General features: G+C 42.7%; 1 protein-coding gene across 2 annotated transcripts in view; it reads right to left on the reverse strand.

Moving 5' to 3' along the window:
* EEPD1 (endonuclease/exonuclease/phosphatase family domain containing 1) overlaps positions 1–21,300 on the reverse strand; it is a 282,048-nt gene that overhangs the window by 43,770 nt on the left and 216,978 nt on the right. For both annotated transcript variants that reach the window (XM_075827028.1, XM_075827027.1), the window contains exons 4-5: positions 15,356–15,490; positions 1,268–1,394 (exon numbers count right to left, since the gene is read on the reverse strand). In XM_075827028.1, coding sequence (XP_075683143.1) covers positions 1,268–1,394; positions 15,356–15,490 — 262 coding nt within the window. The remainder of the gene's footprint in view (positions 1–1,267; positions 1,395–15,355; positions 15,491–21,300) is intronic.

A 21,300-nucleotide genomic window follows, 5' to 3' on the forward strand; every position in this document is an offset into this window, starting at 1 on the left:
CCACATGTGGGGTATTGTTTTACTCAGGAGAAATTACTTCACATATGTGGCAGTGCTTTTTCTCCTTTAGTCCTTGTCAAAATTAGAAAAAATTTGCTAAATCTAGATTTTGTTTGAAAGAATGTAGATTTTAATTTTCACGGCCTACTTTCTAATTTCTGAAATAAACCTGTGGGGTCAAAATGCTCACTATACCCCTAGATAATTTCCTTGAGGGATAGAGTTTCCCAAATTGGGTCACTTTTAGGGGGTTTCCACTGTTTCGGCACCGCAAGAGCCCTTCAAACCTGACATGGTGCCTAAAATATTTTCTAATAAAAAGGAGGCCCAAAATCCTCTAGGTGCTTCTTTGCTTCTGAGGCCGGTGTTTCAGTCCATTAGCACACTAGGACCACATGTGGGATATTTCTAAAAACTGCAGAATCTGGGAAATAAATATTGAGCTGCATTTCTCTGGTAAAACTTTCTGTGCTACAAAAAAATGGATTAAAAATGAATTTCTGCCAAAAAAAATAATGAAATTTGTACATTTCACCTCTACATTGCTTTAATTTCTGTGAAACATCTAAAGGGTTAAGAAACTTTCTAAATGCTGTTTTGAATACTTTGAGAGGTGAAGTTTTTAAAATTGGGTGACATATTGGGGGTTTCTAATATATAAGGCCTTCAAAGCCACTTCACAACTGAACTTGTCCCTGAAAAAATAGCCTTTTGAAATTTACTTGATAATGTGAGAAATTGCAGCTGAAGTTCTAAGCCTTGTGATGTCCTAGAAAAATAAAACGATATTCAAAAAACGATGCCAATCTAATGTAGACATATGGGGATGTTAATTAGGAACAATTTTGTGTGGTATAACTGCCTGTCTTACAAGCAGATACATCTAAATTTAGAAAAATGCACATTTTTGCAATCTTTCACAAAATTTTGGTGTTAAATACTGAATGTATCGAGCAAATTTTGCCAGGAACAAAGTCCAATGTGTCATGAGAAAACAATCTCAGAATCGCTTGGATAGGTAAAAGCATTCCGAAGTTATTACCACATAAAGTGAAACATGTCAGATTTGAAAAATGAGGCTCTGTCAGGAAGGTCAAAAGTGCCCAAAGCGGGAAGGGGTTAAAAGCCTAGAAGTTGCACAGTGACAGTATAAGTGACAGTATACAGCCAGTGATAATGTTCGGGCCGCCATGAGACACTCCAGGAATGACTGTCAGGGACAGGCTGCATCATGTCCAGGTAACCAGGAATTTGCTACATTACGTACCTTTCAGGGTTTCCTGCAGTGTTTGTCCAAAGGTGGATGATTTGTGGCTATCACTATGCTGCTTTCCACCTTCATGGGGGGGAAGGCACAGATGAATGTTCACCATGGTGACATCACTCGTTCCAACCTGAACAACCCAGAAAAAAAACAATGGCTGAAATCCACAGTAAAAGTATCCGATTAATGACTTGACAAGTAGTAAATGTAAAAGAACCGGTATTCTGCTTCAGCTCAATTTAAATATACATTGTATAAAATATAACAACATCATTAAAACAAAACTAGAGATTATCTTTACATGTTCAATTTATTAAGTAACACACCATTGGAAAAAAAGAAAAACATGAATATATTCTAGTCACCCCTGAACTTTAGCTTTGGCGTCTTATGTATTCTATTTTTACCAAAGAAGCATCAAATAAAAAAATATGAAAAAGATTAATAAATTGTCATCCGAGGACTTTTTACGGACACAGAAAATGCATTAACCAGGGATGGAATCACAGTTTTACATAAAAAATAAAACATTTAAAAAAAAGTTCTCTTATCTGCATGGTGTATACTTGGTATGCTACCCAGAATTTCACTTTTGGTCCTCAATCCAGCTCATGCAGAGCAGTTTTACTTAGGAGGTGAACTTAACCCCTTCCCCCTGCTTGCATTCTGGGCCCTAATGTCCAAGCCATTTTTTACATTTTTCCATTGTCACATTCGAAGAGCTATAACTTTTTTATTTTTGCGTCGGCATAGCTGTATAAGGTCTTGTTTCTTGCGGGACGACTTGCAGTTTTTATTGGTACCATTTGAGAGTAGATGCGACTTTTTGATCACTTTTTATCACATTTTTTTTAAGTCAGGATTAACAGAAAACAGCAATTTTTCCATTGTTTTTTATTTTATTTTTTACGGCGTTCACAGTGCGTGTTAAATAATGTAATAGATTTATAGCCGGGGTCGTTACGGACGCGGCGATACAAAATATGTGTAACTTTTTTGCTTTATTGTAGTTTTTTTTAATAGTAAAGCATTTTGTAAGGGGAAAAAGTGGGTTTTTCATTTTTTTTTTCACTTATTTTTTTATTAACTTTATTAAACTTTTTAACTTTTTTACTAGTCCCACTAGGGGACTTCACTATCCTCCGATCGCTATTATAATACACTGGAATACTTTTGTATTGCAGTGTATTACTGCCTGTCCGTTTAAAACGGACAGGCATCTGCTAGGTCATGCCTCTGGCATGACCTAGCAGGCATTTACTACTGGCAGACCTGGGGGCCTTTATTAGACCCCCGGCTGCCATAGAAGACACAGACACTCGGCGATTTTATCGCCGGGTGTCGGTGGGAGAGAGAGGGAGCTCCCTCCCTCTCTCCAAAACCACTCAGATGCGGTGCACGCTATTGTGCACCGCATCTGAAGGGTTAAACGGGTGAGATCGATACTAATATCGATCTCACCTGGCAGAGCAGGGACGCCCCCAGCCCTCAGCTGCCTCTGGCAGCTGAGAGCAGGGAGATTTGACGGCTCCCTGCTCTGTTTACTTTATTCTACAGCAGCGCCGTGGAATAGCGGCGCTGTAGAATAAAGCCCATTAATGACCGCTGTGAAAAGGCTAATCGGCTGTCATTAAGGGGTTAAAGGGCAATTCTTACTGGTTAGAAGGGTCGCTTGACTTAGGCTTTGATTCACATCTGCGTCAGGGCTCCGTTCTGGCATTCCGTCTGAGCTTTCCGTCCGAACGGAACCTTGACTGAAATAAACGGAAACCATAGCTTCCCGTTTGCATCACCATTGCTTTCAATGGTGACGGATGCGGTGCAAATGGTTTACGTTTGTCACCGTTGTGTAAGGTTACTGTAGTTTTGACTGAATCAAAAGCGCAGTCGACTACGGTATTCATTCCGCCAGAATGGCGGAACCCTTGCACAACTGAGACATACACAAACGGTTTGCACCGGATCCATCGCCATTGAAATCAATGGTGATGCAAACGAAAACCTATGGTTTCAGTCAGGGTTCAGTTCTGACTGGAAGCTCAGACGGAACGTCAGAATGGAGCCCTGACGCAGATGTGAACGAAGCCTTAGCTGATCACAAAGCGATCAACTGTAATCTATGAGTAAACCTGGCAGTAAATGTTCAATTTTTAAACAGAGCCACCACACTGACAATGAAGCATTACACTGTGGTCATTCAAATCAATGTGTTGTGGGTGCAAGGCTAGGTCGTAGATTCTGTCATTTTTGCTGCAAAAAAATAGCACAATAGGCAGGGACATTTTTTTCCTTCAAAATGAAGGACATGACTGAATTTGATAAAATCTATTATACGTCAATGGGTTCCGTCGGGCACCAATGGTGTCGGCCATGTGACGGATCCGACACAGCTTAAATATTGTTTTTCTGCTTTTGTCGGAACAGAAAAAAACAGAAATCCCAACACAAATGTGAAAACTACTGGCTAAGAGAGAAGAATACTAAATAGAGAACCCCCTCTATTAACTCAGAATTTCCTCCTAGGGAATCCAAAAATGGGTTTTCCAAACTAGACAACTCTTTAGGCAGAACCTCTTTCTGAAAAGTAGGTAGATGTTCAAGTCAATGAGTCTGTATAGCAGTCTAAGGGCCTATTAACACTACATTTGCAGTGCATGACAGTCATATGCTCCGGGATAGCTCTTGGTGAATACACTGAACGTATCTGTAGACCCCCACTGTAGAGTATACTTTTGGCATCTGTCTGGTGTATATACAGATGTTGCAATCCTTATCTTGACTCTGATAACGTTTGTTACCGCTGTGCAGATAACGCGTTAACAGTTAAAGGGGTTGTCCCACAAAACACATGTATCCCCTATCCACAGGATAGGGGATACAAGTGTGATCGCTGGGCCTCCGACCGCTGAGATCCCCAGCAATAAAGTCCCCAAAGTGCTCCATGAGAAGCATGGGACTTCCGGGGTCTATGTCGGGCTTGTGTGTCCGGCAGCTCCATAGAAATGAATGGAGCGCTGGTCACGCCTGTGTGACCGGCGCTCCATTCATTTCTATGGAGCTGCCGGACACAGACCCCGGAAGACCCATGTATAGGGGATACATGTGTTTTGTGGGACAATCCCTTTAAAGGGAATGTGTCGCTAGAATTTTTTTTTATTTTTTTTTAGTTAAACAGTTAGTGTATGAATGCTTAAACACTGTCCACATTTTATAAATTTTTTCACGAGTCAGGAAATATTATAAATTAGATTCTAATTTATAAAATTTCCCAGTGCTGGTCACTAGATGGAGCAATTCCCAAAATTGCAGCATTGCATGTGGTAAAGATACCACATTGCTTTATGCTGCAAATTTGGTGTAAACACACTCGCTCTAGTGAGCTCACAGAATCCCCTAGTGCCAGGAGAAAGGAGGGGATTGAACGGTCAAACCTCCTACACTGTGTGTCGCCATTTATTGAGCTAACACACAGTGTAGTAGGTTTACATACAGTAGTAAACACACAGTAAACCACGTACATACACAGACCTAACTTACCTGCTCCTGCCGCCGCTGCTCCCTCTGGTCCGTCCGTTCCGGTCTGCTCCCTCCGCTCCTCGTGCTTGCTTCAGAACACAAGTCCGGAAGCCGCGACCGGAAGTAGTCATCTCACAGTCTGGCCGCGGCTTCCGGTCGACATGAACATGGCGCCGGATTTCGCTCTAGCGAAGACCTGACTTTTGGTCTGTGTCAGACCGGTCAGACAGCGTATGCTATAGTGGATGGAACGGCTCCCGTTCGCATTCCCTATGGGGATGTGTGTGCCGTATTCCATCACTGTATGTGTCGTTAATCGACACATACAGAGATGGCAAAAAAAATGGCAGCCCCCATAGAGAAGAAAAAGTTAAAAAATATAAAAAAGTAAAACACAAACACACACATAAATAAAAGATTTTATAATAAAACACTAAATGCAAATTGATATCAACATTTTTTTTTTCGTGACACTCGTCCTTTAAGATAAACATTGGTACTTCTGTACATCAGTATACCTTCTATTTTGCTGTATGGAATGGCATAGTCAACGGTGCTATTCCATAGTGAAATGTCTAATAAAATTGTATACTGTGAAGATACTTTTTTTTACAATGGAAGCCGATGTTTGCCACTATATGCTTATACAGTGTCATACGTCAGAGACTTGCATTGGAGGTATACATCAGGAATATTTTTATGTAGCAGTGTGAATAAGCCCTAAGTTTCACATCATTGACCCTAAGCTCAAGTTAAAGAGGCTCTGTCACCAGATTTTGCAGCCCCTATCTGCTATTGCAGCAGATAGGCGCTGCAATGTAGATTACAGTAACGTTTTTATTTTTAAAAAACGAGCATTTTTGGCCAAGTTATGACCATTTTCGTATTTATGCAAATGAGGCTTGCAAAAGTACAACTGGGCGTGTTGAAAAGTAAAAGTACAACTGGGCGTGTATTATGTGCGTACATCGGGGCGTGTTTACTACTTTTACTAGCTGGGCGTTGTGTATAGAAGTATCATCCACTTCTCTTCAGAACGCCCAGCTTCTGGCAGTGCAGATCTGTGACGTCACTCACAGGTCCTGCATCGTGTCGGCACCAGAGGCTACAGTTGATTCTGCAGCAGCATCAGCATTTGCAGGTAAGTAGCTACATCGACTTACCTGCAAACGCCGATGCTGCTGCAGAATCATCTGTAGCCTCTGGTGCCGACACGATGCAGGACCTGTGAGTGACGTCACAGTGCTGCACTGCCAGAAGCTGGGCGTTGTGAAGAGAAGTGGATGACACTTCTATACACAACGCCCAGCTAGTAAAAGTAGTAAACACGCCCCGATGTACGCACATAATACACGCCCAGTTGTACTTTTACTTTTCAACACGCCCAGTTGTACTTTTGCAAGCCTCATTTGCATAAATACGAAAATGGTCATAACTTGGCCAAAAATGCTCGTTTTTAAAAAATAAAAACGTTACTGTAATCTACATTGCAGCGCCTATCTGCTGCAATAGCAGATAGGGGCTGCAAAATCTGGTGACAGAGCCTCTTTAAGGAGGCCTGAAACCACACTTTTATCTTTCTTGTACTGCTATATTAATTTGTTTTGTAAATATAAGTGGAGAACTTCTTTAACCCCTTAAGGACACATTCTGTTTTTGCCTTGTGGACATAGCCGATTTTTTCAAATCGGACTTGTGTCACTTGGACGTGCTAATAACTTTGGACTGCTTTTACCTATCCAAGCAATTCTGGGAATGTTTTCTTGTGACATATTGTACTTTGTGTTACTGAAAAAATTTGGTCGATAAACTCAGTATTTATTTGTGAAAAACACCAAAATTTTTAGAAAATTTGCAAAAAATAGAATTTTTCTAAATTTAAATGTATCTGCTTGTAAAACAGATAGTAATACCACACAAAATAGTTACTAGTTAACATTTCCCATATGTCTACTTTATGTTTGCATCGTTTTTCGAACGTCAATTTATTTTTCTAGTACGTTACAAAGCTTAGAACTTTAGCAGCAATTTCTCACATTTTCAAGAAAATTTTAAAATGCAATTTTTTCAGAGACCAGTTCAGTTCTGAAGCGGCTTTGAGGGCCTTTTATATTAGAAAGTCCCCATCAATCACCCCATTTAAAAAAATGCACCCTCAAAGTATTCAAAACAGCATTCAGAAAGTTTCTTAACCCCTTAGGTGTTTCACAGAAATTAAAGCAAAGTAGAGGTGAAATTTAAAATTTATTTTTTTTGCCAAAATTCATTTGTAATAAAAAAAAATCTGTAACATAGAAGGATTTACTAGAGAAACACAACTCAATATTTATTGCCCAGATTCTGCAGTTTTTTTCTTAAATATCCAGCATGTGGCCTTAGGGTATGTTCACACGCTGAGTCAAAAACGTCAGAATATACGGAGCTGTTTTCAAGGGAAAACAGCTCCTGATTTTCAGACGTTTTTTAAGCCACTCGCGATTTACGCTGCGTTTTTTATGGCCGTTTTTGGAGCTGTTTTCTATAGAGTCAATGAAAAATAGCTCCAAAAACTTATCAAGAAGTGTCCTGCACTTCTTTTTCACGGCCGTTTTGTTACGCGGCCATTTTGAAAAATGGCCGCGTAAAAAATGGGCGATCGGAACAGAACACCGTTTTTCACAATGAAATCAATGGGCAAGTGTTTGGAGGCGTTCTGCTTCCGATTTTTCGCCCATTTTTCGGGCATTTACGGCCCGAAAAATGTCCGAAAATAGGCCGTGTGAACATACCCTCAGTGTGCTAATGGACTGAAACATAGGCCTCAGAAACAAAGAAGCATCTAGTGGATTTTGGGGCCTCCTTTTTTAAAATATATTTTAGGCACCAGCTCAAGTTTGAAGAGGTCTTGTGGTGCCAAAACAGTGAAAACCCCCAAAAGTGATCCCATTTTGAAAACTAGACCCCTCAAGAAATGTATCTAGGAGTGTAGTTACCATTTTGACCCACAGGTTTATTGCTAAACTTATTGGAATTAGTCTGTAAAAATGAAAATCTACTTTTTCTGAAAAAACTAAAAATAACGGAGAAAAAGCACCCCAACATTTGTAAAGCAATTTTCCAAATTACGGCAGTACCTGTGGTAATATACTGCTGTATGGACCCACGACAGGGCTTAGAAGGGAAGGAGTACCATTTGGATTGCAGATTTTGCTGGAATGTTTTTCAGTGCTATGTCGTGTTTGCAACGCCGTGGAGGGACCAAAAGAGTGGAAACCCCCCAAAAGTAACCCCATTTTGGAAACTTCACCCCCAAGGAATTTTTCTAATAAAATGTAGTTTTAACTCAGATTTTTTTCATTTTTACAATAGATAAAAGGAGAAAAAGCACCACAACATTTGTAAAGCAATTTCTTCCGATTACAGCAATACCCCATATGTGGTAATAAACTGCTGTTTCAACACACGCCAGAGCTTAGAAAGGAAGGAGCACTATTTGACTTTTGGAGCTCAAGTTTTGCTGGAAATGGTTTTCAGCGCCATGTCACATTTGCAAATCCCCCAAGGGGTCAAAACAGTGCAAAACCCGCAAAAGTGGCCCCATTTGGGAAACTAAACCCCACACGGAATTTATCTAGAGGTATAGTGAGCATTTTGACACCACTGTTTTATTGCTGAATTTATTGGAACTAGGCAGTGAAAATTAATTAAAATCTACATTTTTTCCACTAAAATGTTGAATTTTTGGGATTTTCACCAGAGATAAAGGAGAAGCACCCCAACATTTGTAAAGCCATTTATCCCGAGTATGGCAACACCCCATATGTGGTCATAAACTTCTGTTTGGACATACCGCAGGGCTCAGAATGGCAGGAGCACAACTTGGCATGAAGATTTTGCTTGATTGATTTCTCTGCACCATGTCACATTTGCAGAGCCCCTGGGGCACCAGTACAGTAGAAACCCCTGAGAAGTGACTCCATTTTGGAAACTGTACCCCTCAGGGCATTCATCTAGGGGTGTAGTGAGCATTTTGATACCACAGGTGTTTCATAGATTGTATTAGAATGAGGCAGTGAAAATGAAATAAACATTTTTCCAAAAACATATAGTTTTTGCTCCCAATTTTTTATTTTGCACAAGAGGCAATAGGAGAAAAAAAAAAACACACAATTTGTTACCCAATTTCTCCTGAGTACAGCAATACCACATGTGCGGCCCTAAACTGCTGATTGGGCACATGACAGAGCTCACAATGAAAGGAGCACCATTTGGCTTTTAGAATGCAGATTTTTCTGGACTGGTGTACAGGCGCCATGTCGCATTTGCAGAGCTCCCTTTGGTACCAGAGTAGAGTGTAAAACCCTGAGAAGTGACCCCATTTTGTAAACTACACCCTTCAAGGCATTTATCATTTGCCTGGACATATGACAGGGCTTAGGATTAAAAGAAAACCATGCACATTTAAAGGTCTATTTTGGTCATTTTTACAGAATATAGCAGGGCTCTAGTGTCAAATAGTAAAACAAACCCTCAAGGTGTGACCCTTATTTTGGAAACTGCACTCCTCAAGGCATTTCTTAAGAGGTATAGTGAGCATTTTGACCCCACAGGTTTTTGTTTTTTTTATTAGAAATGAACGCTCAGTGGATGGTGCAAAGTGAAAATTGCACTTTTCCACTGATATGCCATTTTAGTGCACAATATGTTGTGCCCAGTTTGTGTCACTGAAGACAAATACCTCATAAACTGTTAAGTGGGTTCTCCTGGGTATGGCGATGCCATATATGTGGACGTAAACTGCTGTTTGGGCACACTGTAGGTTTCAGAAGAGAGGGAGCGCCATTTGGCTTTTGGAGCGCAGATTTTGCTTGGTAGTTTTTCGGTTTGTGGTATTGCTGGTATTTCAGTTTATAATGTGGGGGCATATATAAGCTGGACAGAGAACATCAGGGCATAATTGGGTGGTATAATAATCCGCAGATGTGAGGCCAGTGTCGCACTGATAAATGGTGCCCAATCTTATCCACTTTTGGAACGCTCTGCACATTTTGCGTCGCCATATTCTGAGAGCCAGAACATGGTTAATTTTTCTCCACCGGAGCTGTGTGAGGGCTTATTTGTTGCGGGACAATCTGTAGATTTCATTGGCACAATTTTGGGTACGTGCGATTTTTAATTTGTTTTATCACTTCTTATTTAATTTTTTGGCAAGCAAGGTGACCAAAAACTAGCAATTCTGATGGTTTTTATAAAAAAAAAAAAATTACGGCGTTCACCGTGCACTACAAAGGACATGCTTACTTTATTCTGCGGGTCGATGCAATTACTCCGATACCAAATGTATATAGTTTTTTTTTATATTTTACATCGTTTGCACAATAAAATCACTTTTGTTTCAAATTATTTATTTTTTGTATCACCATATTCTGAGAGCTATAACTTTTTTTCTTTTTTTGTCAAAAAAGCTGTGGGAGGGCTTGTTTTTTGTGGGACGGGCTGTAGTTTTTAATGGTATAATTTTGGGGTACATGCAACATTTTGATCAGTTTTTTTTATTCTGTTTTGGGAGGGGTGGTGACCAAAAAACAGCGATTCTGGAATAGTTTTTTATAAAAAAAAATTGGTGTTCACCGTGCAGGTTAAATAGCGTAATATTTTTATAGTTTGGGTCTTTACGGACGTGGTGATACCAGATATGTGTACTTTTTTTATGTTTTCCATTTTTTTCCCTATAATAAAGACAGTTATTGTTTTTTTTTTTTACTTGGAAGTTTTATTTTTTTTAAACATTTTTATTAACTTTTTTTTGCTGTCCCACTATGGGACTTGAAGGCATGAAGCCCTTGGTATTCTAATACACTGCACTACCTACATAGTGCAGTGTATGAGAGCTGTCAGCTATTCACCGATAGCAAGCCTATTAGGCTTTGACTCCCGGCGTGGCCTAATAGGCTTCCGTACTAGGAAGCCATTGTTGCATCCGATTGCCATAGCAACCATTGTGCCGATCGTTGCCATTAGAAACCATCGGGTGCGATCTAACCACCTAGATGCAGTGATCGCTTTTCATCGCTGCATCTAAGGGGTTAATCGGCCGGATCGGAGCCTAGTTCCGGTCCTGGGTGTTAGAACAGGATGTCATCTGTGACAAATAGATGACACCCGCGGCCATGGCAACCATCAGGGGTGCCGACAGGCTAGGTACCACTTAGATGCAGCGATTGCTGTATCTAAGGGGTTAATAGGCCGGAATGGAGCCTACAGCCAGCTCCATCACATGCTCGTTCTCAAGGAGCTGTGATTGGTTAGTCTGGTGTGACTGACCAATCATAGCGATAGCTGGCAGGGGACCGTTGTGATTGGTCCCCTGCCGCCTTACTGTGCCGATCAACTGTCATAAATAGTTGATGGCACAGTTCTGTCGCAGGGTGACAGTTTACATCCATGACGCACCAGTACGTCCTGATGCGTTAAAGCATTGCAATGCATGACGTACCACTACGTCTTGGTGCGTAAAAAGGTTAAGTACCAATTCAATTGTACACAGCCCCTAGTCTAGACTGTTTTCAATTTGTAAATGGCAAGAGTTATTTCTGAATTATTTTTCAACACATGTATCATGTTATTCCATTCTGCAGTATCACCTAGATCAAAAGATTATATGTATTACACCTAACATTTATCAGCTCACCGCACAACCGCTAAAAATACAGAGGAGGGTTAACTATTTAACAGCTGTCATTTATACAGAAATGCTGACAATGTATTACGGGTGAGTTCAGATGTCGCAGACTTTACAGTACAACACATGTGGAAAGGGGCATAGGCAGTGGCGTAACTACCGCCGTAGCGGCTGCTACGGGGCCCGCGGCATGGGGGGGCCCCCGTTGCCCCCACCATGGCCGGAGGCTCCGCTAGCAGCCGCTATGGCTGCTACAGCGGGACGCCACTGAACACTACGGCAGAGCAGGGAGGTATCTCCCCGCTCTGCCATTAAACAAAAGACATGTATCCCCTATCCACAGGATAGGGGATACATGTGTGATCGCTGGCAGCGATATGGAGAACGGGGGACTGAGAGTCCCCTGAAGTTCTCCATCACAAACCTCGGACTTCCGGGGTCTGTGTCGGCAGCTCCGTAGAAATGAATGGAGCGCCGGTCGCGCTTGTGCGCATGCGTGACCAGCGCTCCTTTAATTTTTTGTGAGCTGCGCAGACGCCGGAAGTCAGAGGTCAGTCATGGAGAACTTCAGGGGGACTTTCAGTCCCCCGTTCTCCCTATCGCTGCCAGCGATCACACATGTATCCCCTCTCCTGTGGAGAGGGGATACATGTCTTTTGTCAGACACGCTGTAGGTCGCATTTTTTTGGGAGGGGGAACGCTGTATGGCGTTCCCTACAGGGGGGGCTCTGTATGGCGTTCCCTACAGGGGGGGGGGCGCTGTATGGCGTTCCCTACAGGGGGGGGCGCTGTATGGCGTTCCCTACAGGGGGGGGCTCTGTATGGCGTTCTCTACAGGGGGGCTGTATGGCGTTACCTACAGGGGGGCTGTATGGCGTTACCTACAGGGGGGGGGGGGGCTGTATGCCATACTGTATGCCAACTGGGCGTGTTTATGTGTATGACGCTGACCAATCCGTGACCAGTCAGCGTCTCGTTTACCTCGTAATCTCGCGAGATTACGAGTAGCTTGCTGCAATCTCAAAAGAAGAGAGTCAGAAGTGTCAGGATTCTGAGTACACATGACGTCCAGGCTGGATTTCATTTGTATTCATTATCAGGACACTTGTGTATCTGGCTGCACATCGTTCTAGTAAGAACGCTGTGCTGCTTGTAAATGAATGGAGAGGAATGTATGACACTGACTGGTCACGGATTGGTCAGCGTCATACACATAAACACGCCCAGTTAAAAACACAATACACGCCCAGTTGGACATAACGAAAAAAAAACGCCCAGTTGTCCATTTCAAAGCTCATTTGCATATATATATATAAAATAGCTCATAACTTGGCCAAAAATGAACGTTTTAAAAAAAAACAAAACGTTACTGTTATATACATTACAGCGCCGATCACATGCAATAGTAGATAGGGATTTGAGAATCTGGTGACAGAGCCTCTTTAAAGAGAACCTTTCACCTCCCCATACATGTGCAGCATGTAATGGGGAGGGCTGCACAAACCCTGGGGCACTTGACATTTTTTTTCTACCTTCCTCTGTTATTTAGATATCGGTGCCATTATATGTGGCGCCCGATATTTAAATAAACCCCTGAACTGTCAATGGGGCGTGTACTGGCAAGGGGGTGTGTTACTATGGCTTTGACACTGTCCAATCAGAAATGTAAAGTGCCCCAGGGTTTGTGCAGCCCTCCCCATTACATGCTGCACATGTATGGGGAGGTGAAAGGTTCTCTTTAACCCCTTAAGGTCACGGACAATTTTGGCCTTGAGGACAGAGCAATTTTTTTAGATTTCCCTCTTTGCATCCCGACGCTCATAACTCTTATTTTTTGTACGACGTAGTTGTATGAGACTTTGTTTTTTGCGGGACGAGTTGTACTTTATGTAGGTACCATTTTTTGGTACAAATACATTATTGTTTAATTTCCTGTAAATTTTTATTTTGGCGAAATTGCAGAAAAAAAGCAGTTCCGCAGCAGTTTTAATAAAGTTTTTTTTACACCATACACCGATCATCATAAATAATGTTATACATTTGTTGTACAGGTTGTTACGGTCGTGGCGATACCTAATATGTCTATATTATTTCATGTTTTGGGAATTATATTTTAAAAAGTTTATTTATTATAAAAAAATGTGTGTTTCTGTGTATTTTTTTACTTTTTATTTATTTATCATTAATTTTTTTTTACATTCATTTAACTTTTTTTTTTAAATCCCATAAAGGGATTTATCATTTTGATTTTGTAACTGTAATGTACTGGCATAGATCTATATGCCAGTACATTAGCCTGTGTACGGATTGTATACAGGAAGTTGTTAGGGCACACCTCAGTATGCCCTAACAACAGGAAATATGTTCAGTCAGCCATGGGGTCCTTCAATGGACCCTGGGCTGTCTGGCCATATGAATGGGGGCTTTGATTGCGTCACAGTTATCTTCTGTGACGCGATCAATGTGCAGTCTCCTCTCCTTGAATGCCGCGATCAGCTTTCATCGCGGCGTTCAAAGGGTTAACGGTGGAGAGAAGATGTTTCTCTCCTCTACGCTGTCAGAGCGGGGCCGTGGCTGTGTGTTACAGCCGTTGCCCGGCTCTCGATCGCGCGCAGAGACGGCTGTCACACAGGACGAGAATGCTCGTTCTAATGCGCGAAGTACTCGCCGCTCAGGACGAGCATTCTCGTCCTGTGTCGGCAACCAGTTAAGTTTAATCACGGCATGGAAAATAATTCAATATTTATTCTCCTAAATTTGATGCCTACTTTGCACGGAAAAAGCTAATTTAAAATCTTAATGGGCACCTGTCAACGGGTTTATTTCTATATTTGAATCCCTGGTATACTGAACGTTATACTTTTCGTACTCTACACTCTGAAGCATTCAGAGCAGCAGAACATGTTGATACATCAGATACATCAGTGCAAATAATTAATGAAATTGGATATTGCAGGATAAACTTACTAATAATATATAGAATAACTAAGTATCAGATACAGGGCCAGTGTCAGCACCCGGAGACGGTGTCGTCACGGCATTACTGACTATGTATGGACAGTGATGAGAGAAGGAGTCCCAGGCAGAGCGCTAGCGGTTCTGCTCCAGTACTCCGTCTCTGAGGAAGCCCCTGACATCACTGTCCATATATGGAAAATGTTGTCAGGAGCAGAGCAGTGTCTCCCAGGCAGAGTGCTAGTAGTGCTCTGCCGGGACTATGGCTCTGGGGTTGCCCTTGACAACACTGTCCATATATGGACAGTGACGTCAGGGGCTTGTCCTAAAGCAGAATCCCAAGCCAGAGCGTCGGCAATGCTCTGGCTGTGGATTCCACTCCTAGAGGAAACCCGAAAGGTACTACCTACAGGGAGGGGGGCTGTGTGGCACTACCTGGGAGGTGGGGGCTGTGTGGCACTACCTGGGAGGTGGGGGCTGTGTGGCATTACCTGGGAGGTGGGGTATGTGTGGCACTACCTGGGAGGAGGGGGGCTAAATTTACAGAGGGCACTAAATTTATGGGGGTACAAACTGGGGGCCTAACTTCTATATGGGGGCATAAACAGGGAATAACGTCTATATGGGGGTACATAGTTACGCTTTCTGCCATTTTACTCCCGCCGCGAGTTCCCCCGCAAAGGGGCCTACTAAGTCTGTGTCCCCCCAAGGGCCCACATAAACCTGGAGCCGGCCCTGATCAGAGACATAGAAACTCATAAATAGTTGCTTTCCAGACAATGATAGTGTGCTCCCTGCATTGACAGAAAACACGATCCATACATTTCCTTATGCCTCAAACTTTTTCCAAAAGTAGAGATCCTGTTTATTAATCAGTTGGATAAAGTAATCTAAGAACATCGTGTACATTCCTCGTACCCTGCATTATCTGTAATACAGAAGTGGAAATGGTCTGTTACCTTAAAATGTGCAATGTAGGGTTGTGAATATGTGTGCTTGCCATTGCCATTGGTCTGAGGGGCTTCATGTAGGCTAACATTCTTCAATTCAAAGCCAGCTGTTGTATCCCACAGAAATCCAGAATACATTCTTTTCTGTTAAAGAGAGCAAACAAATAAAAATATAAATGAGAATTAATTAATTTCCTACCAGAGCTGTAGTTTGAGTACCGATAAACATTATTTACTAAACGAGCTGATTGGCAAATATAAAGATGAACCATCAACACAAATACTCCAAAACATATAGATCGGTTAATTGGCTTTGTATAGTATTGGCCTTACTGAATTGTTAGTCCGTGTCCGTATTGAGGACACGGACTAATGTGAGTGATGACAATCTGCACAGTGCCATGCAATTCGGTCTAAACATGCACCAAAATAGTTTCATAGTCATGTACATCCTTTTATTGCAACTCATATATTGCCCAAGTGCTAGTGACATTGTTTAATATAGTGTGGTAAACCTTTTTTATTTTATTTCGTAAACCTTTTTATTAGCTCACAGATTTATTGTACATAGGCTCTCAGGCCTTCTGTATTTGTCTCCGCAGCTATCAGCAGCTGCACAAGGGATGTCCTAGGGATAGCATTACTGAAATGCAGCACCGAGGTTATGAACCATGATGAATACCTATACAAGTATAGACCATAGGCATACGCCAAAAGATTATGCGTCCACACAAATCATATACCAAAACTTAATACCTATAGCAAAAGCAAAATGTGAGGACAAATAGTATATCCAGAGAATAAACCACACATAGCACCAATTATGTACCATGAGAATATAAAACAAGCTTTATTATAATACACATAACAACATATTGGCCATCAAATGATAAAAACAGTAGTACACACAATTTAAAAGGATAGTGAGGAGATACGGCGTAAACAATCCAAATAACATCCCCCGTTTAGCGTGGAGATTTTCTGTGTCCGATCCACCATGCAATCCACTGGTTTGTACAGCTCTTTTAGCCCTTGATGTAAGGCCATCCTTGTCTAAACTTATGCAGTTTAGTTGTGCATTTCACTTTACAGTTTGTGTACAATTGTGATCTTTTTGATCAGGTGTGGAGTCCATTTATGGCTCTTTTCTTACAATATGGTCTGTGATATATTCTTTTGGATGTAGATTTCTGTACCTTACCGCATCACATGATGTTTGTACTGTGTTAGCATGTTATTTGGATGGTTTACGCCGTATCTCCTCACTATCCTTTTAAATTGTGTGTACTACTGTTTTTATAATTTGATGGCCAATATGTTGTTATGTGTATTATAATAAAGCTCGTTTTATATTCTCATGGTACATAATTGAGGTTATGAACCATATTAATGTCACTTGGATCCTGGGTCAGGATCACATATCGGGCACTTAGTGTTGCAACCAGCACTGTACACAAGCACTGTACACAGTATCACGGCCACACATTACTGTTGGCATTTTTGCACTAAAATTTTCATTTAAGGCCTGTTCACATCTGTTTTGGAGGCTCCATTCAAACCTTCCTTGCAGATCTAGCCGAAATTTGCCATAAATGATAGCCTAGCATGTTGCGTTGTTGTTTCCGGGAAAACCCATAGACGCCCCGACGTAACCAGTCAATGGGTTGTTCCGCCGGTTGCTGGTGGTGTCCGTGAGGCAACGGAAGCGGCTCTTCTGGTTATTCCCTTGTTCTGCTCCTCTGACTGAGAAGTACAACGGAATGGTGAGCACTGGTATGGACCAGCCCTTATTGGCTGTGAATGAGTTATTGATTGTGAATTTAACATTTATCCAGTTCTATTTCTATTTTAGACATATATTTTTTTAAATATCTAATGTAGCTTAACACTGTCATATTGGAAAGTGTTTTTGATTGAGATATGTATACGGTATATATGTAACAGGTGCCATATTACAGAATATATGCATGGGATATCACACCAGTCCGGGCAGAATCTTAAGTCTGAATACGGAATAGCCATGTGCATGAGCCTTTGGATTAAATTTTAGACAGCCCTGTCTGTTTAACCAAAAACACTTCTAGATATACACAGTGTACATACGAATGTGGATCTGTCATATATCTGATAAAGTAGCTAAATTGTTTTTAGAATACTAGAATGTCATCTGAATCTACCCTGTATGACCTACTATTGTGCCCTGATCAATAGACCAGAAGATTATGAAGACGAAGTTCATGTTACACATCTGAAGACCATCTAAAGTTTAATTTTGGTTTCTTAACATAGTCCTGCAAATCTAGACATGGGTTGGAAAATTTTACCAATGTTAGGTTGCGTTTTTGTTCTCCTTTTAAAAAGAACATCGGAAGAGATCCTGATGTACGTGCTAAAGGTGTCCATAGGTCGGTCAGACAGAGAGACAACCGACCATGGGGTGTTTGTAGTACAGACCTCTAGAATTCACCAAATATCAAAGAGTGCAAAGAGGGTGTAAAGGATCTGCCAGGCACAGCTTCTGTGTATACGCCCATAGCTAATCAGTCTGCACCTGCTTCTATGTCTGTGAGACTGACTCCATCTTCCACCACTCAGGATGGCAGGCTTAGGAGTGGGAGAGCCTATCACAGCCTGGCCAGACGGAGCTAGCTCCCGCCCTCTGTCTATTTATACCTGCCTTTACTGTTCCTCCTTGCTTGTGATTCTTCTCGTGTGGTTTCCGGGCTCTGCTGCAGCTTCTAACTATTTGACCCTGGCTTACTGACTACTCTCCTGCTCAGCGTTTGGTACCTCGTACACTCCTGGTTTGACTCGGCTCGTTCACCACTCTTGTTGCTCACGGTGTTGCCGTGGGCAACTGCCCCATTTCCCTTAGCTTTGTGTACCCTTGTCTGTTTGTCTGTCGTGCACTTACTGAGCGTAGGGACCGTCGCCCAGTTGTACCCCGTCGCCTAGGGCGGGTCGTTGCAACTAGGCAGGGACTGAGTGGCGGGTAGATTAGGGCTCACTTGTCTGTTTCCCTACCCCCACCATTACATAATCAAAAGCCCATATACCTAGGCTACCCTGGTCCCTCACACTACTATGGACCCCCTTGAGACCCTGGCTCAGCAAATGCAGGGTCTCTCCCTACAGGTCCAGGCCCTGGCTCAGAGGGTCAACCAGCCTGACGCTACCATGGTAGTGCCCCTCACCTCACCTCTTGAACCCCACCTCAAGTTGCCTGACCGGTTCTCAGGGGACCGGAGGACTTTTCTCTCCTTTCGGGAGAGTTGTAGGCTCTACTTTCGCTTAAAGCCTCACTCCTCAGGTTCTGAGAGCCAGCGGGTGGGTATAATTATGTCCCGGCTCCAGGAAGGGCCCCAAGAATGGGCCTTCTCCTTGGCTCCTGATGCCCCTGAACTTTCCTCCGTTGATCTTTTCTTTTCTGCTCTCGGACTCATTTATGACGAGACTGACAAGACTGCTTTTGCCGAGAGTCAGCTGGTGACCTTACGTCAGGGTAAGAGACCTGTTGAGGAGTATTGTTCTGACTTTAGGAAGTGGTGCGTAGCTTCTCGGTGGAATGACCCTGCCTTAAGGTGCCAGTTTAGGTTGGGTGTGTGGAACGCCCTGAAAGACTTGCTAGTTAGCTATCCCTCTTCTGACTCCCTAGACCAGGTTATGGCTTTAGCGGTACGACTTGACCGACGTCTCAGGGAACGACAACTTGAACGTTTTTGTGTTTTCCCCTCTGACTCCCCCATGATGCCTCCCGAGGTCCCGTTGCTTCGCTCTTCCACGGAAGACTCGGAGGTACCTATGCAACTCGGGGCCTCCGTGTCCCCCCGACAACGTAGAGAGTTCCGCAGGAAGAATGATCTCTGCTTCTACTGTGGGGATGACCAGCATCAAGTGAACACCTGTCCTAGGCGTAAGAATAAGCAGCCGGAAAACTTCCGCACCTAAGTGATCATCGGGGAGGTCACTTGGGCGCACAGGTATTTCCCGTAAATATGAAACGTAATAAAATCTTGCTTCCCTTTCAGGTCTCTTTGGGTGGTAGGTCTGCTACCGGCAGTGCCTTCGTGGATTCAGGGTCTTCTGCTAATATCATGTCTGTGGAATTTGCTATGTCTCTAGCTATGCCTTTGATTGATTTGCCTAAACCTGTCCTGGTAGTGGGTATCGACTCCACTCCTCTTGCTAATGGTTATTTTACACAGAATACCCCTGTTTTTGAACTTCTTGTTGGCTCCATGCATTTGGAGCAGTGCTCTGTACTGTTGATGCAGGGATTATCGTCCGATTTGGTTTTAGGCCTTCCCTGGTTGCAGTTGCATAATCCCACGTTTGACTGGAATACTGGGGAGCTTACCAAATGGGGTAATGAATGCTTGACGTTATGTTTTTCTGTTAATTCTATTTCTCCCCCTGAGGAGGTGAACACGCTACCTGAGTTTGTTCAGGACTTCGCTAATGTTTTCTCTAAGGAGGCCTCCGAAGTGTTACCTCCTCAGAGAATACGATTGCGCTAACGATTTGGTACCAGGAGCTAAGCTCCCTAAGGGTAGGATATTTAATCTCTCTTGTCCCGAACGTGAAGCCATGAGGGAGTATATCCAGGAATGCCTGGCCATGGGTTACATTCGCCCCTCTACTTCTCCAGTAGGTGCTGGCTTCTTCTTCGTAGGGAAGAAGGATGGTGGTCTTAGGTCATGCATTGACTACCGTAACTTGAATAAGGTCACTGTAAGGAACCAGTATCCCCTTCCTTTGATTCCTGATCTCTTTAATCAGGTGGTTTGAAAAAAACAAGTGGTTTGTATATCAAGTGGAGTTCCAAAAACCGGATTGATTTACTGTGTTGTGTGTGACAAAGTGGGGGGCCATTGTATGTGATATATGTATTGATTGCTTGCTTGCTACAAAGTTTGCAAAAGTGACATTATTTAAAACTATTTTTTTTTTCCCTTGCAGTTTCCTTCCTGCTGAGTAGCTGAGTAAGGGGGAGGGGTTAGCTGCTACCAGGTGCTATAAATCAGGCCTCAGTACTCTGTAGAGCCTGCTCTGTGGTTTGAAAAAAACAAGTGGTTTGTATATCAAGTGGAGTTCCAAAAACCGGAGTTGAAAAGAGGAGTTAAAGCCCCAGTAAGTGCTCTTCTACTTCTTTTTATTTTTGATTAACACCTGTTTGCTGTTTTTTTGTAACTTGGATAATGGATAGCAAGATTGGAGGTTTTCTTCAGTGCACAGTTTGCCATATGTATGCACGACTGGAGCCGGAGTTCCAGGGTGAATATCTCTGTGGCAGATGTGAGCGTGTTGTTCACCTGGAATCTCGTATTAGAGATCTGGAGGAGCAGAATGCAACACTGAGGAGGATAGACAATTTTGAGCGGAGCTTGCTGCTCACAGAGCATGCAGTTAGTGGGTTACAACTGGAGGGTGAAGACATGGGTGAGCAGGATCAGGTAAGTAGCTGGGTTAATGTAGTTAGGGGCAGTAGAAAGGGGTCAAAGACAAGGAAGGCCGATCCGGTTTCTGACATTCCAGGCAAAATTGCCAAGTTGGGTGATGATGCGAGGGTGTCAGTCTCAGAAATGGCAGCCCTAGTGGATACTGATCTCCCTAACAGCCAGGAGAACAGCCCAGCTAGTAGTCGGCGGGATGGTAATGCAGGTAAGCCAAGACAATTGATAGTCGTAGGGGATTCTATAATCAGGAAGACGGATAGAATAATTTGTCGCCAAGACAACCTCAACCGAATGGTTTGCTGTCTCCCTGGTGCCAGGGTTCGGCATGTGGTGGAACGGGTGGACAAATTGCTGGGAGGGGCTGGTGATGATCCAGCTGTCGTGGTCCATGTCGGTACCAACGACAGAATAAATGGTAGGTGGAGGAGCCTTAAGAATAATTTTAAAGAACTGGGCTACAAGCTGAAGGGAAGGACCTCCAAAGTAGTATTCTCAGGA

Source organism: Rhinoderma darwinii, chromosome 5 (assembly GCF_050947455.1).
Source record: "Rhinoderma darwinii isolate aRhiDar2 chromosome 5, aRhiDar2.hap1, whole genome shotgun sequence".
NCBI classification, from domain to species: Eukaryota; Metazoa; Chordata; class Amphibia; order Anura; family Rhinodermatidae; genus Rhinoderma; species Rhinoderma darwinii.